Here is a 15,266-nt window from a genome sequence, read left to right on the forward strand (position 1 = left end):
ATTACATTCAGGCTATGTGTATAAAGGAAATATAAAACATATATAGAACATAAATGAATTTCGTGTTTAGACTTCGGTCCCATCCCCCCCCAAGGGATCTCATTATGTATATGCAAAAATTCCAAAATATTCCAAAGTACGGAAAGATCCAAAATACGGACCACTTCTGCTCCCAAGCAGTCTGGACAAGGGATACTCTACCTATAATATCTTAAATTTAGGTTCAGCCATACAGTCTTTAGGGGAGGGGCCATAGCTCAGTGGTAGAGCATCTGCTTTGCCTGCAGAAGGTCCCAGGTTCAATCCCCAGCATCTCTAGTTAGGGACTAGACAGGTAGGTGATGTGAAAGACCTCTGCCTGAGATGTTGGAGAGCCGCTGCTGGTCTGAGTAGACAATACTGACTTGGGAGGGGCCATAGCTCAGTGGTAGAGCATCTGCTTTGCCTGCAGAAGGTCCCAGGTTCGATCCCCGGCATCTCCAGTTAAAGGGACTAGACAGGTAAGTGATGTGAAAGACCTCTGCATGAGACCCTGGAGAGCTGCTCCTGGTCTGAGTAGACAATACTGACTTCGATGGACCAAGGGTCTGATTCAGCATAAGGCAGCTTCATGTATTCATGTGTTCAAACACATCCCAAGAACATAATTTTTGAACATTTTTAGAAGGGTATAAAAGGACAGTAGGAAAAGTGAGAACTCTTCATCAATTTGTATTGAAAACTGTTTTTTAAACATTGTGGCTTAAAGCAAGTCCAGTTTCCACTGACCTGGAGTTGAAAACCATCGGCAACGTAACCGTAGTGACCCCTTTGCCGGCGGCAGTGCCTGCTGTACCGGTTATGGTGGTTCCTTTGGCCTTGAGCTGTACAGTGAGAGCTTTGGCAATGCATCCCAGGAACATGTCCAAGATCCCCAGCTTGTTCCAATCTCCCTTCTCCGTTGAATGAATGATGTCGCTTATGTCTGCTGGTGGTAGAGACTTGACCCCTATGATACTAGCCAGGCGACTAGGGGTGACCTCCGGCAGAACACGCCTCAGTAAGGATGTGACCTAGCAAAAGAAGAAGAGTTGGTTTTTATACCCTGATTTTCTCTATCTTTTAAGGAGACTCAAACCAGCTTACAATTACCTCCCTCTCTTCCCCCCCACAACAGACACCTTGTAGGTGGGGCTGAGAGAGTTCAGAGAGAACTGTGAGTAGCCCAAGGTCACCCAGTAGGCTTCATGTGGAGAAGCGGGGAAACCAACCGGGTTCACCAGATTAGAGTCTGCTGCTCATGTGGAGGAGTGGGGAATCAAACCCGGTTTTCCAGATTATAGTCTTCCGCTCAAGTGTAGGAGTTGGGAAACCAATCCAGTTCACTAGATTAGTCAGCCGCTTGTGTGGAAGAGCGGGGAATCGAACCCAGTTCTCCAGATTAGAGTCCACCGCTCATGTGGAGGAGTGGGAACCAAACCCGGATCTCCAGATTAGAGTCCACCTTTCTTAACCACTACACCACACTGGCTCTTAGAAGGGATGCTAGATAATGCTAGTTGGTGCTAGTTTTCCCAGTCAGAGTCAAAGCTTCACTTCAATCAGTGCGACAGGTTTTTAATCACAGATAAAACGTAACTTTAAAAAATAAAGACACCGATATCTGCCTATCCATCACACTTTAATTCTGTACTAACCTGCCTCTGCACCCGGGGAGAAGCCGTATGCAGCAGTGAGAAGAGATCTTGAAGTAAAGTTAGCTGCTGAGCCAAGTACTGACGCCCAACATTGGAGCCACTCAGTGCCAGCACCATAGAGAGCAGCTCGAAACAATAAGCATCAGAGGAGGCGTCTTCATCGTTGGGCTGAGAGTTGGCGTTCTCTTTGCTAGAAATGGCGTGCTCCCATTCTTCACGCACGCGGGTTGCTTCCATTCGGATCGCCTGCACGATATGAGCGCAAACCTAAAAAGGGGAAGAAAGCAGGCACAAGAGTCATGGAGGGAAAAAACTATGGCCAACCGCATGGCGAATTCAATGTAAACTACAAACGAAGTTGATTTGCACTTCCTTTTCATCTTTACGCCGAACCTAACGGCTTTCTTCTTGTGATGTTACTGCCAGGCTGTTTATCCACAGACATGCCTTTCAAGCAGGTTCACAGAAATACGTCACTCCAGGGATCAAACAGAAGCTTAATTCACAGTTTGTTTTGCAATGTGCAAGCAGGGCAGCTTGATTTCTTTGCACTCCTTCAAGTCCCATCAGCACTCCGTCCTTTCGGGTCTGCTACAAAGGATTCCCCCCACCCTCTCCTTTAAGTAAATGCAAAGGACTTTGGAGAAGTGTCTGAAGAACAAGAGTTGGTTTTTATATGTCAACTTTCTCTACCACTTAAGGAAGAATCAAACTGGCTTACAATCACCTTCCCCTCCCCATGACAGACACCCTATGAGGTAGGTGGGGCTGAGAGAGCCCTAAGAGAGCTGTGACTAGCCCAAGGTCACACCCAGCTGGCTTTGTGTGTAGGAGCAGGGAAACCAACCGGGTTCACCAGATTAGTGTCCACTGCTCATGTGGAGGATTGGGGAATGAAACCCGGTTCTCTAGATCAAACTCCACCGCTCTTAACCACTCCACCAGGCTGGCTCTCCAGCTGGTTTACTGGTTTCTATGTGCAACAAGAAAGAGGGCCGCACCAAAACAAATGGAGACAAAAAGCAGAGATTGGCGCAAGGGGGGGGGGGAGAAACCCTATTTAATAGTTAAGGTGGTTTCTGTGTGGCCAACCTCTTCCTGATTCTGGAACCACCTGAGGTTAGATAAGATGCAGACTCCACAGTTGTTCTGGACATATAAATAGGAAATGCATAATGATGGGAGTATGCTCAGAGTGGGATAAATGGGTTCAGCCTTCTTCTCTTTATTGGAAATTCAGGTGAATATGTTGCATGGCATATCACGCTTTCCTTAAGAAGTGTTAAAGCAACATTCCTTCAGGGGGTTTGGTACAATCTGCTGGAAACAACCCCGGTTCCCAGTTGAGCAGGCTGCATCCCCTCTTCATCATGCCGGGCCCCCTCTCTCCCTAGCTTGGAGGCCATGGATATAAATGTCTGCATGCAAACCATACACACCTGCTTTTGCAAATTTGTCAGTTTACTTCTGCTGAATATGATCCCAACCATGTGCTCTTTCAAATCTGCATCTGAAGTTGCCTTTAAACAAACAAAAAATTATTATATGGGTGAGCATATGTTTCATTTTTTGATTTCTACAATATGAAAATCTAAGCAAATGAAAATGTTCAACACTCCCCCCATAGTACATACAGTAATACTTAGCCAAAAAAAATCTACTGAAGAATACACACATTGGGCATATGTTCTTTCTTGAAGAGCACTGTTTATTCATTAGGCAATCAAACATTTCTGAAGTATTTTCCACGGAGTAGTCTGCACTCAAAAGGCCTAACTTTGTGGAACTTCTGGGCCGAGCTGCAGGCTCAATTCCTCCACTTACGTAAAAGCTAGTGCAGAGGTCCCCAACGCAGTGGCCGAGGACACCATGACAACCGCCAACACCTTTCCTGGTGCCTGCCAAGCGTTTTTAGAAAGCGGCAGAAGGCCAGATGGGGCTTTTGCCCAGCAAGACTTCTGACCGGTTACTGGAAATGTGATTGCCTGTGCAGATTTTTAAAGATATTGCTTCGGCGGCAGCTGAAAACACAGCATAAGGATCTGCGCTATACTGTGCTCATCATGCTGTGTAAGATTTCCCAAAGGGGCCGGCAAGCTCATAAAGGTTGTGGACCCCCGACCCTAGCATATCTTCTACAGGTAGAAGCATTAATAATCGCTGGAGGGACTTGTACAGCGTCTACGAATCACAGGAAGAGCTAGCTAGGACCCAGCTGCTTCATCTAGAATTGTCGTGATTTGTTTACTCATTTTAAATGGAAAGTTTACACACTGCTGTGGGTAGCCCAACTGCAGTTCAGTCGATTTTGAGCTACAATCTAGATTCGTGTCAGACTTCCTTTGTATAGCTTTCCCCCCCTACTTCGAATGAAATTGCACAGCTAGCCCACTCTTGTGGCTTACTCCAGAGTAAACCTATGTTGTGTGCTGCTGTTTTGTGTAGTTGTGGGATATTAATACCGAGGTGCAGATATGGCCGTAAACAGCGGATGCTGAAGTGGTAATAGATTGGCAAATCTGTCAAGGTTTATTCACTGGTGAATCAAATAAACGTGCAATCCCTTGGATTATCATAGTATAGTAATAGTTTTTCCCTTCCCTGTTAAATTTAGTGGAATCCCTTCATTGACTGTTAGAATAAATAACTCAGCTTTTAGCACAAAATAAGGTGGGGTTTTTTTTGTTTTTTGCTGTGATAGGGTCTCTCCCAGCTGTTACATTTTATTTTATTTTGATTTTAACAAATAAGAAGTTATAGATCTTACTATGACATGTGGCTGGACATTTTCCAACCGTTCGTATAGAATTTAATTATTCCAAGAAATCCCTGCAGCCTCCAAAACCAAATACAAAGTGTTTTAAAGCTATGCATTGGCAGCAGAGCACTGTTAAGGAATATCTGGTTAAGATGTAAGGAGCCGGGCATAGCAACTTCAGGATTTAACAGAACTAGAATTATTAGTTTTAGACCCATAGTAATTGTAGAATACAAATAAATACATTGTGTACTTTTTCTTCTCCTTCAGGTGAAGACAGCAAGGCTTTCTCTTCTTGTTCCGGGGTTGGCTCAGCATCTCCAGATATGAGTTTTCCAAATACCTGTTGGAGAACATGAAGGAAAAATACATTGTTGTAACTGATAACCTTTCAAACCACTGCATTACAGGGTTAAATATTTCTATGCACCATTTGCAGCTGATTTATAATGCCAAACATGAACTGCCTCACCTGAGACGTAATGAGCCTGAAGACTCGCAGCGTTTCAGCTTCACAGTTCCTTTGCTGAGCTACACTTGCCGAGATCTGGCCTGCTATTTTGATGCTTTCTCCATCCTTCCATCCCAGGACTTTCACTTGCCGAACTCTCAGAGTGTTCTCTGGTCCTTTCAATTCGATTTTGATGATGTGATTATCGCCTCCGGGAAGCTCACTTGTCACCCAGCCGATGTGCCTCGAATCCAAGTCAACCTAGAGAATACGAATAGAAACACACACACACATCTGAAAACAAACACAAGATGCCGTAACTTGTCTCCATAAACAACTGGTGCAAAAGGCCTGGTTTTATGGGCAGGTTCACACATACTTGTTCATCATTCACCGGGTGCGGCATCAAGTCAAGGGATGCATGTGTGAATAGCTATCTCCACAGATTTAACATCAAATCGAGGTCCAACTGCAACACTGGACTGCGTGTAATCAAATGATAAACTTATATGTGATGTACCCCCTAAAAGCAAACAATTTCTTCTACATACAAAGGGCTGGAGAATGCCCAGCAATCATTCACCTATGCAACAACCTACAAACAGTGGATAAGGGACAGGAAACTAAATATAAAGGAAGGGGAGATATCCATTCTTTCCCCACATTTTTTCCTCCATTGGCACAGTACAGAAATCAGGCAAAGAGGTCTTCTGCTCATTTAGGAAGACTGCCTTGTAAAACAAGCAGAAGCCTTAGGATATATGCCACTCCTATGGGAAATAAAAGGCTCCAATTACTTACCTGTTTTATTCTGCAAAGATCTTCAACTGCTTTGCCAGTTAAAAAAGTAATTGAAGTAACTTTGTTCTGCCAACAAGAAAAAACGATTAAGCGCTGTAAAACTGTCTGATTCAGGTTAAAATAAACTACATGAATAAGAATCCCTTTGTATTGAGAACTAAGGAAAGTAAACAATGGGAGAAACAGCTGGCAAAAAAAGAGATGTAAACTGTTTTGCTCAGGACTTCTGTAGATTTCAGCATTTTTGTTGCATGCAGTGCGGCATTTTGTTGGAGGCATGCTTTGCAAGTCTGCTCTCTACCTGTGAGCTCAAATATAACACCAACTATAGCATGAAGGATTCCCTCACTAGTCAGTGAATTAACCAATCCTCCTTTACCAAACCTTTTATTTTAAAAATCCTGCTATGATACAGTAAACTTTCCTGAGGGGAAAAAATGTAAGCTCTAATGTTCTCTGCTTCAACAGAATTGGGTTGAAACCCTACCCCAAGATCTCGCGAGTTGTCAACATGAACCGACACATAGCGGGCGTTGATTCCTTTGACACAGTTAATTGTGATGTTTTTAGTCTTGTTTTTATCTTCGTCTCCCGATTCCCAGAAGGTTTCGGTTGACCCATCTGTCAAGCTGCCGATCATGGCCGGCCGGCTCGATGTTTTAATATCAACGATGCTGGTCAGGTCTTTTAAACAAACCACTATACATGATTCCTGTCAAAGCAGAATGAAGTTCCAGAGTCAAAGAAGCAATGCAAGCCAACAAATACCACTCACCCCTATGTACAAACCCATACTGCCATGAAGTTCCTTGTGTGACCAGTCACATACACACACACGGCCTAACCTACCTCACAAGGATGTTGTGCTGGTAAAATGGGGAAGGGAGACCGTTGTGCACTGCCTCGAGCACCATGGAGCAAGGGCAAGATAAAAGTGTACTCAATTGGACATAGAAAGACAGACAGGTAAAACTATAGAATGAAAAAAATAGATTTGTCTGTCATGCTAGAAGAAGAAGAAGAGTTGGTTTTTATATGCCGACTTTTCTACCACTTAAGGAAGAATCAAACAGGCTTATGATCACCTTCCCTTTCCCACCCCACAACAGACACCTGTGAGGTAGGTGGGGCTGAGAGAGCTCTAAGAGAGCTGTGACTAGCCCAAGGTCACCCAGCTGGCTTCATGTGTAGGAGTGGGGAAACCAACCCAGTTCACCAGATTAGCCTCCGCCACTCACGTGGAGGAGTGGGGAATCGAGCCCAGCTCTCTAGATCAGAGCCCACCACTCCAAACCACCGCTCTTAACCACTATACCACGCTGCTAGACAAGGAAGAGAAATAAACATTATAGAGATGTATTTCCCTCCTTTAGTTTACTCCTCTCCTTTATTTATTTAAATGACCACATGGCAATTTTAAGTAGAATATAAGCCAGGTCACAAAATAAGGAAGGACAGTAATGAATGGAAAAAAGCTGTGTTGAATTTTTAAAGAAGTTTCCAGTTTTCTGTAAACAACTGTAATAGAGGCTCTCCTATTAACACTGGCATAGAGTGGACAACATGACCAGGATGAGGTGAATCTACCTGAAGCTATCAAACTGAGATTTCTGAATAATTTGATGGTCGGGGGGGGGGGGAGTCATCTGTGAATACAAATTATTTCAACAAATCATACTTTCAGCGGTTGTACGTAGGTGGCTATATATTTATTCCCCCCTCCATATGATTATTTACAGGGTCTGATAGTACTTGAAGGTATGACTTGCCTGGCTCATAACTTCAAACCCTGACTGTACGCTGATGCTAAAACTCTCTTCGCTGTCTCCATCGTCTGATTTCGACAGGATGTTGTTAATGTGGTGGAAGACATTGCTCTGGTGCAGGAACTGGTGGTCCGACTGCTTGAATTTGAGGCTCCAGCATCTGAAAAAAAACAAGAATCACTTTCTTCAGTTCAAAACCGTTCATACGAACACTGTGAGAGCTTACATGATCATAGAAAGACAGCCTTTGTTCTGTTATGCAGCAGTGGCACTGTACTGTCTGACGGCAGCCCTCTGCACATCTCCCTCATGAAGAATGCGACTAATTACTTCTGAACATAAGAAAGGCCATGCTGGATCAGACCAAGGCCCATCAAGTCCAGCAGTCTGTTCACACAGTGGCCAACCAGGTGCCTCTAGGAAGCCCACAAACAAGACAATTGCAGCAGCACCATCCTGCCCGTGCTCCACAGCACCTAATAGAATAGGCATGCTCCTCTCATCCAGGAGAGAACAGATATGCATCATGACTAGTATCCATTTTTACTAGTAGCCATGAATACCCCTCTCCTCCATTAACATATCCACTCTCCTCTTAAAGCCTTCCAAGTTGGCAGCCGTAACCACATCCTGGGGCAGGTAGTTCCACAATTTAACTATGCGTTGTGTGAAGAAATACTTTTTTTATATCTGTTTTGAATCTCTCACCGTCCAGCTTCAGCAGATGTCCCCCGTGTTCTAGTATTATGAGAGGGAAAAAAGGTTCTCCCTGTCCACTCTCTCCATACCATGCATTCTGTTATTTCCACAGTAGACCCTTAAAAGTTCAGAAGTTCCACCAGTGGTGTTGAAAACTGTCTGTGAAACTGTTTGTTGCATGAAAGCTTCAGAGCTTTTCTGGAATGTACCCCGCAACTCCACTCCACCTGTGGCGGTAACACTCCCAGAATGGACAAGACTGTTGCACCTGCAGTACTTACCTCAGAGCCATCTGTTGCAATGAACTTCCACTGGGGAGGGACATCATGAGGTCAGAGATCGTCTGGAGCAAACGGTGGAAAGTGTGGGGAAGAGGATGCGCTGCCTCGCCAGCAATCACTATGTCTGACAGAGGATGTTCGCAGACCCTCGTATCCTTTTCCTGAACATTGAAACAATGTGTTACAGCTCACTGTAAATTCATACCCCAAGTAGTCAATTACAGGGAGCATTCAAATCTTACTAAATTTGGAAATACATTGTTTATATTATTTCCTTTTTAACTCACTTAGGGTATCGGTCCCGCTACACTAGTAAACCTCTTTCAAGATCAATACCAGTGTTTGGAACTTCAGATGAAAGGTACTGCTTCCAGAACGATGCTAAAAACTGGATAAGACTAAAGCACTATGTTTCCTACACCTACATATTAATGAATAATTATGAACAGACCACAACTGCACGGAAATGAATAGTGAAGAACCTGCAAGCACTGCCCTTACTTACCTGTTCTGCATTTTCCTTATTTGCTTTGTTCTCCTCGTCCTCCTCTTCCTCTGGCTCCACCGGAGCAGGAGTCAGAGAAGCCACAAAATGCCACAGAATATCATGGAGAGACGTTGTTTGAATGACATTACAGAGAAGCCAATTAAAAGCCTACAAATGAAAGTGGGACAGGGGGGGAGTTCAAGAAGAGCTGTCACATTTTACAAGATCTAATGATGTTTTGTCAAAAGTAAATGCAGACTGGACCGTTTGTTACAACAAGAGAGAGAACTGCCCTTAAATATATACAGCATGTTCTCTTTGATAGCTGTTTGCAGTTAACTGGCCGAGGTTGGAAGTGGTAAGGAAAACAAAAAAAGATAATTAATGGAAGGGGCTTTAGAGATGGATCTGAAAGGCAGTTCATCACCTGAAATCCACAGGCAGCTGGGTAGATCTCCTAAGATAGCAACGGTCTGATGCACTGATGATTGGAATGAATTGAATACATGGCTGTTAATCAGACTCAAGATCAGAGAAAAGATTCTCACAGCCACATAAACACTGCTAAGGCAAGGGTGCAGCCAGAGCAGAGGGAAAGAAATGGCATTCTAGATGTCAGGGCATCTTACAGTGCAAAGCTATGCAGAGTTACTGTACCTTAAAGCTACTGACATCAATGGAGTAACTCTAGATAAGACTGTAAATCTAACAGTGCTCAAGAAAGGAGTTCTGGGAGGAAGCTGCTCACCCTTGGTGATAATAACTCAGAAGACAGAATGGGGTACGGGGAGACAAAACTCTTCAGATGGTCTGACCCCCACGTATTACTGAGAAGCAAAGTGTCCTCTCGTTCTTTGTCACAACCAATCTAATTAACCATATACTCCGTGGCTCCAGCATGTTTGCCCTCGTACCAACGCTGGCGCCACTTTGCGCCGTGGTAAAGTGGCACGGATGCCAATGTGGGGTCATGCCGGCTCCTATGGAGCTTCGCCCCCCTCCCTAGGATTGCAGCCATAGCTGTGTTCTTGACTAGCAATACTATTACTGGAGAATAACTTTGGGGGTAAAAGAGGAATTAAAGCACTAAATACCTCCATAGCAAAGACCCGGCATGCTGATTTTCTTAAAGCTTGTTTCATTGCAATTTCAAGTCCTTCCAAGTCATGATGCTGGATTACAAATGCCAGAACAGGCCACTGGAAATTTCTCTCTCCTTTGGAAAGAGAGCTGTGGGCGGAGATTAACCGAGAAAGTTCAGGAGACGGATGTCTCAGGAGAGAGGACCCCACTTCTATTTAAAAGCATAAAAATATGTGCACATTAGATGGTTAAACTTTTTTTTCCACAGCTATGCAAATGTTAGTATATTAGTATTACAAAACAGAAACTGTACAAATGATCTGCACTAGAACTCAATAATTTTACGCTATGGACTGAAGCCACACAAGCATACATTTCAGATAAACCATGCTTTGAAAACCACCTGGATTTCAGACTTCAATTCTGAATTTTTTTTGGTATTCATCTACAATTCTGATCAAATGGAAATCAAAAGATTGACATGCTATCAAGCACCAATGCATTTATAACAGATTACAAAGCCATTTTGTGAAGTGTACTGGTAAATGTGGATTACAGCCAAGGGACAAAAAATTGTGTAATTAGTTCAAAACACCTCATACTCTTTAGATTTTTTGTTTCTGAAGAAGAAGAGGAAGAGTTGGTTTTTATATGCCGACTTTCTCTACCTTTTAAGGAGAATCAAACTGGCTTACAATCACCTTCCCTTCCCCTCCCCACAACAGGCACCCTGTGGGGTAGGTGGGGCTGAGAGTGTTCTGAGAGAGCTAGGACTAGCCCAAGGTCACCAAGCAGGCTTCATGTGGAAGAGTGGGGAAATTAACCCGGTTCACCAGATTAGAGTCTGCCGCTCGTGTGGAGGAGCGGGGAATCAAACCCGGTTCTCCAGATTAGTGCCCACCCACTACACCATTCTGGTTCTCATAATAAGAAGTCCAACATGTCAGTATACATGGGGCAACAGATATACCAGGGGGTGGTTATCTGCTGTTGGAACACATGCTACAAAATCCACTCAGAGTGCGAAAATTCCTCTGTTTGCCTAAATAACCATTTAAATCCCAGGCCTAATCCAAGCAGTGTTCTACTTCTATACAGCAAAACAGCACAGACATTGGAAAGAGAAAATTACAAAAAAATCAAAATGAAAAGAGTAAGTATATTATTCTGTATCATTACCAGCATCTCCACTGTTTACTCTTCTTCTGGGGATGGCCTTGACTCGTGCAGGAAGAATGGAATGCTGTTTGTCATATTCTGAGGCAACGACGGAGTATGACCTTTGGAAAACGGTGCGTTTTGCAAGATCCGTATCTGTGATGGGGCTAGTCTCCAAGCTGGAAATAAGTAGGGAAGAGCTCTGGTTAATCAGGATTAACGTTGGTGCGTGTGTTAAGTGCCGTCAAGTCGCTTCCGACTCATGGCGACCCTATGAATGAAAGTCCTCCAAAATGTCCTATCTTTGACAGCCTTGCTCAGTTCTTGCAAATTGAGGGCTGTGACTTCCTGAGTCACTCCATCTCTTGTTGGGTCTTCCTCTTTTCCTGCTGCCCTCAACTTTTCCTAGCATGACTGTCTTTTCCAGTGGCTCTTGTCGTCTCATGATGTAAACAAAATACGATAGTCTCAATTTAGTCATTTTAGCTTCTAGGGTCAGTTCAGGCTTGATTTGATCTATAACCCACTGATTTGTTTTTTTGGCAGTCCACGGTATCCGTAACACTATGGGTTGGTGTAGGCATAAGAAATCAGGGTGAAGGGTGACAGGAATCGGCATAGAAGTGGGAAGATGATGGGGGGAAAGAAATAGGCGAGCCTGTGGTATATTCCTAATACCTCGATCGTGGTTAAGGTATAGTAGGTGTTATGCCTGACCCAACCCATAGAATACTTTTCATCACCTTGCAAACTCTGACATTGTCTGGTAGCAGGATTGTAACTGCCCTAAAACCAAAATAAATCTGCTTCTGTACTTCAGACAAAATTACAGAAAAGTGAAGCTTTTAGAAGTGCAATTGTCTGACATTACACCTTCTCCTGAAATTCATCTGGATTAAAGGCGATATGTTGAAGATTAGTGTAAAAATCCAGATATCCTCTTTGGAAATTATAAGGAGGTGGTGAGCAAATTATTCCACACAAAATAGTATCTTTATAGTTGACAAATAAAATAAAGGTATGTTCTGTGGTCATTTCCCAAAACTAAGTGGTTATCCCTGACCTGTATGGCCCAGGCTAGCCTTATCTCATCAGACCTTGAAAGCTGAGCAGGGTTGGCCCAGGTTAGTACTTGGATGGAAGACCACCAAGGTAGTCCAGGGTCATTATGCAGAGGCAGGCAATGGCAAACCACCTCTGAACATGTCTTGCCTTGAAAACTCTGTGTGGTCGCCATAAGTCGGCTGCGGCTTGACAGCACTTTCCACCACCAACCACCACTAAGTGGTTACAAACAAGCAGTCTCCAAAAAGCACAGAGCTGTCTGAACATAAAAACCCTTTGTAGCTAGCACATGAGCACACATTAATGTGCACACTGGAGTACCTTGGGGGCATGGATTTCATGTTGCTTTCGGGTTCCTCAAAAACATTAGGACTGGCATCAGGAGTAACTGATATATAAGGTGCAGGCACTGAAGTCGAGCGCAAATATCTCATCTCATCCTGAAAGAGGTTGTCATCTGGATACCCAACAAAGTTTTCATGATGATGCCTGAAGAAAACAAGGTACAGAATATAACCTCAAAACTAAATCTTTCAGTCCAGTCTTTTACCAGCCAACTAAATGGATAGACCTGACAGAAATTAACAAGAATGTGTAGCGGTAAATTCCACGCCCCGCCCCCCTCCAAATACACAAACACACATAGTTCTATTTCACTGATCACCACAACTGCTTCTCAGGTTAAATTTGTGCACTTTGGGCTCTGACCCATGTTGAAAATTTTCCAAATTAGATATTCAATTGGAGTCCTATTTAAAACCCAGTCTATAGGATCTGCAAGAGTTCTACAGAGGTAACAGTATATTGGGTTGGGTGACTGGCGGAGCAAGGAAACATGAAGTACAAGCCTAGTAAATGATACTTGTATGTGTGTGTGTTAAGTGCCGTCAAGTCGCTTCCGACTCATGGCGACCCTATGAATACACAGCCTTTTTACCGAGGTCAGGAAATTTTACTGCAAAAGGGTCCACTCAGGAGAAGAAGAAGAGTTGGTTTTTATACCCTGATTTTCTCTACCTCTTTAAGAAGACTCAAACAGGCTTACAGTTGCCTTCTCTTCCCCTCCCCACAACAGACACCTTGTGAGGTAGGTGGGGCTGAGAAAGTTAAGAGAGAACTGCAACTAGCCCAAGGTCACCCAGCTGGCTTCATGTGCAGAAGTGGGGAAACCAATCCAGTTCTCCAGACTAGAGTCCGCCGCTTGTGTGGAGGAGTGGGGAATCGAACCTGGTTCTCTAGATTGCCGCCCTTAACCACTATATCACGCTGGAGACCCTGAGCTAGCTACTTCCCTCTGTGGAAACAAAGATTAAACTGGACTTCAGCCTGAGTCAGTTCAGGAGGGTTTATTTTCTTCTGAGTCTTCGCTTTCGGTCATCTTAAGAGGACAGCCCCCCCTTACAAACCGTTCAACCTGTCTGACTCCCAGATGACATACAAGAGCCTATACCTCCGGAAGTGTAATTAAACTCATCAATTTTTGTTTTGTTTTTCCTCACCTGGCTAAAGTCTGGAGATAGAGACAGGACATTTTAACAGGGAAGTCCTCCGAGATGCCCTCCTTGACACTGGGGAGCTGGGACTGGAATGGTTTGGAAGGGTGGTAGCACAAGATGCTGGGCTCCGCTGCACTGCTCAAGGCCAGCAGGAACAGCGCATTGGCTTTGATCACTTGGTGGGCTTCCATGGTCGGCAAGGCACGAGGAGTCTTCACTTGCAATGGCTTCCTCCTAGACTGCTTGACCTATAAAGAGACAGAAACCAGCATTACTTGAGCCTGTCGCTGGAGAGAGGCAGGTTAAAAGAAAGGAATCACAACAGCCCACTGCTTAAAAGGGTCAGATTCCTATGAATAGTTGTAGCCCACCCTTTGCTATCCAAGAGACGTATAGCAGATCCAATACTCCATGCTGGAGCTCTCCTGCTCCAAGCCTGTCTGTCCCCTCTTCATTACTATCAGCTGTCTACAACTGAAACATCAGGACTAGGCAAACAGCCCAACCCCTATGGCTTACGTGGAGTACAGATTCACTCAAGACTGGTAACAAGACCCTGTTCTATTTTTTTCATAGTCGCACACAGAAAATGGGAATACCAAGAGGCCAACAACAACTCCCCTTACAAATCTGTGACTGAGAGAGTCACTGGTCTACTTATCGAGTTCTTTTACTGTTCTAAAAACTTCAAAACTAAAAAAAAATGGAAAAAGGCAGCATTACAAATGTCTACCATTATTAAAAACAACATCTTTCCCCACTAGCGACCTGCCGTGGATCTTTAAGTCAATCGTGGTATGGTAAGACAAAAAAAAAAACACCTTTACAAAATAGTTTGCCAGAGAGCAATTCTCAGTTGCCACAAACAATCTGGTAAGCGCCTGTTTACAAGCTTGGTGTAAAGTATACTTGAAGAGGGCAACTTTAGCGACAAGAGAGCCATTCTACAGATTACTGCAAAGGCAGACTGTGGATGGCCCAGGCCAGCCCGATTCTTATCAGATCCCAGAAGCTAATCAATGTCCAAGGTGGGAGCCAGAGAAGTTTCTGCTTAAGATCCCCTGACGAAGCTTATAGAGAAACACGTTGGGATCTAAAAGGTCAAGCGAACCGCTTTACTCTGCACCTTGTTCTTCTTTTGTCTCCAAACCCTCCTCTTAGCCAGTAAGAAACAGAACAATAGATACCTTTTCTCTTGCTGCCGCCTGCTTTTCACGGAGGTATTTCTCTCTGCACCGATCGCAGACGAGATACCAGGTGCTTCCTCCGATGCCGCCGTCGCCACAATTACCAGCCCATCCTCCGCAGAAGTGTCCGATGCTGTTATAGCCTTGTCCGCCGGCATACCGGCCACACCCTTAAATCACAAAAAATTATGCTTCAGGTGAAGATCTACTACATTTTTTTTTGCTATGCTGCGTATTTCAGAGAGGGGAAAGCATCTTTAAAAGCACGTCAGGCTGATCTTTAGAGGTTCCGATGATCGCCCTTACAACTGTCATGTTAGCCAACGTTGCATATTAGAACAGATCCGCTCGCATTCAG

The 15,266-nt window shown here is 44.1% G+C and overlaps 1 protein-coding gene across 1 annotated transcript in view; it reads right to left on the reverse strand.

Annotated features, from left to right (window-relative positions):
* Positions 1 to 15,266, reverse strand: part of MYCBP2 (MYC binding protein 2) — a 153,588-nt gene that overhangs the window by 14,001 nt on the left and 124,321 nt on the right. Inside the window, exons 57-71 of the mRNA XM_056862065.1 lie at positions 14,909 to 15,078; positions 13,725 to 13,969; positions 12,547 to 12,714; positions 11,182 to 11,339; positions 10,014 to 10,213; positions 8,938 to 9,087; positions 8,433 to 8,593; positions 7,456 to 7,612; positions 6,174 to 6,398; positions 5,687 to 5,752; positions 4,907 to 5,146; positions 4,679 to 4,777; positions 3,116 to 3,196; positions 1,677 to 1,943; positions 769 to 1,052 (exon numbers count right to left, since the gene is read on the reverse strand). Of these exons, the coding sequence (XP_056718043.1) occupies positions 769 to 1,052; positions 1,677 to 1,943; positions 3,116 to 3,196; positions 4,679 to 4,777; positions 4,907 to 5,146; positions 5,687 to 5,752; positions 6,174 to 6,398; positions 7,456 to 7,612; positions 8,433 to 8,593; positions 8,938 to 9,087; positions 10,014 to 10,213; positions 11,182 to 11,339; positions 12,547 to 12,714; positions 13,725 to 13,969; positions 14,909 to 15,078 (2,671 nt within the window). The remainder of the gene's footprint in view (positions 1 to 768; positions 1,053 to 1,676; positions 1,944 to 3,115; positions 3,197 to 4,678; positions 4,778 to 4,906; positions 5,147 to 5,686; positions 5,753 to 6,173; positions 6,399 to 7,455; positions 7,613 to 8,432; positions 8,594 to 8,937; positions 9,088 to 10,013; positions 10,214 to 11,181; positions 11,340 to 12,546; positions 12,715 to 13,724; positions 13,970 to 14,908; positions 15,079 to 15,266) is intronic.

Source organism: Euleptes europaea, chromosome 16 (genome assembly GCF_029931775.1).
Source record: "Euleptes europaea isolate rEulEur1 chromosome 16, rEulEur1.hap1, whole genome shotgun sequence".
Taxonomy (NCBI): Eukaryota; Metazoa; Chordata; class Lepidosauria; order Squamata; family Sphaerodactylidae; genus Euleptes; species Euleptes europaea.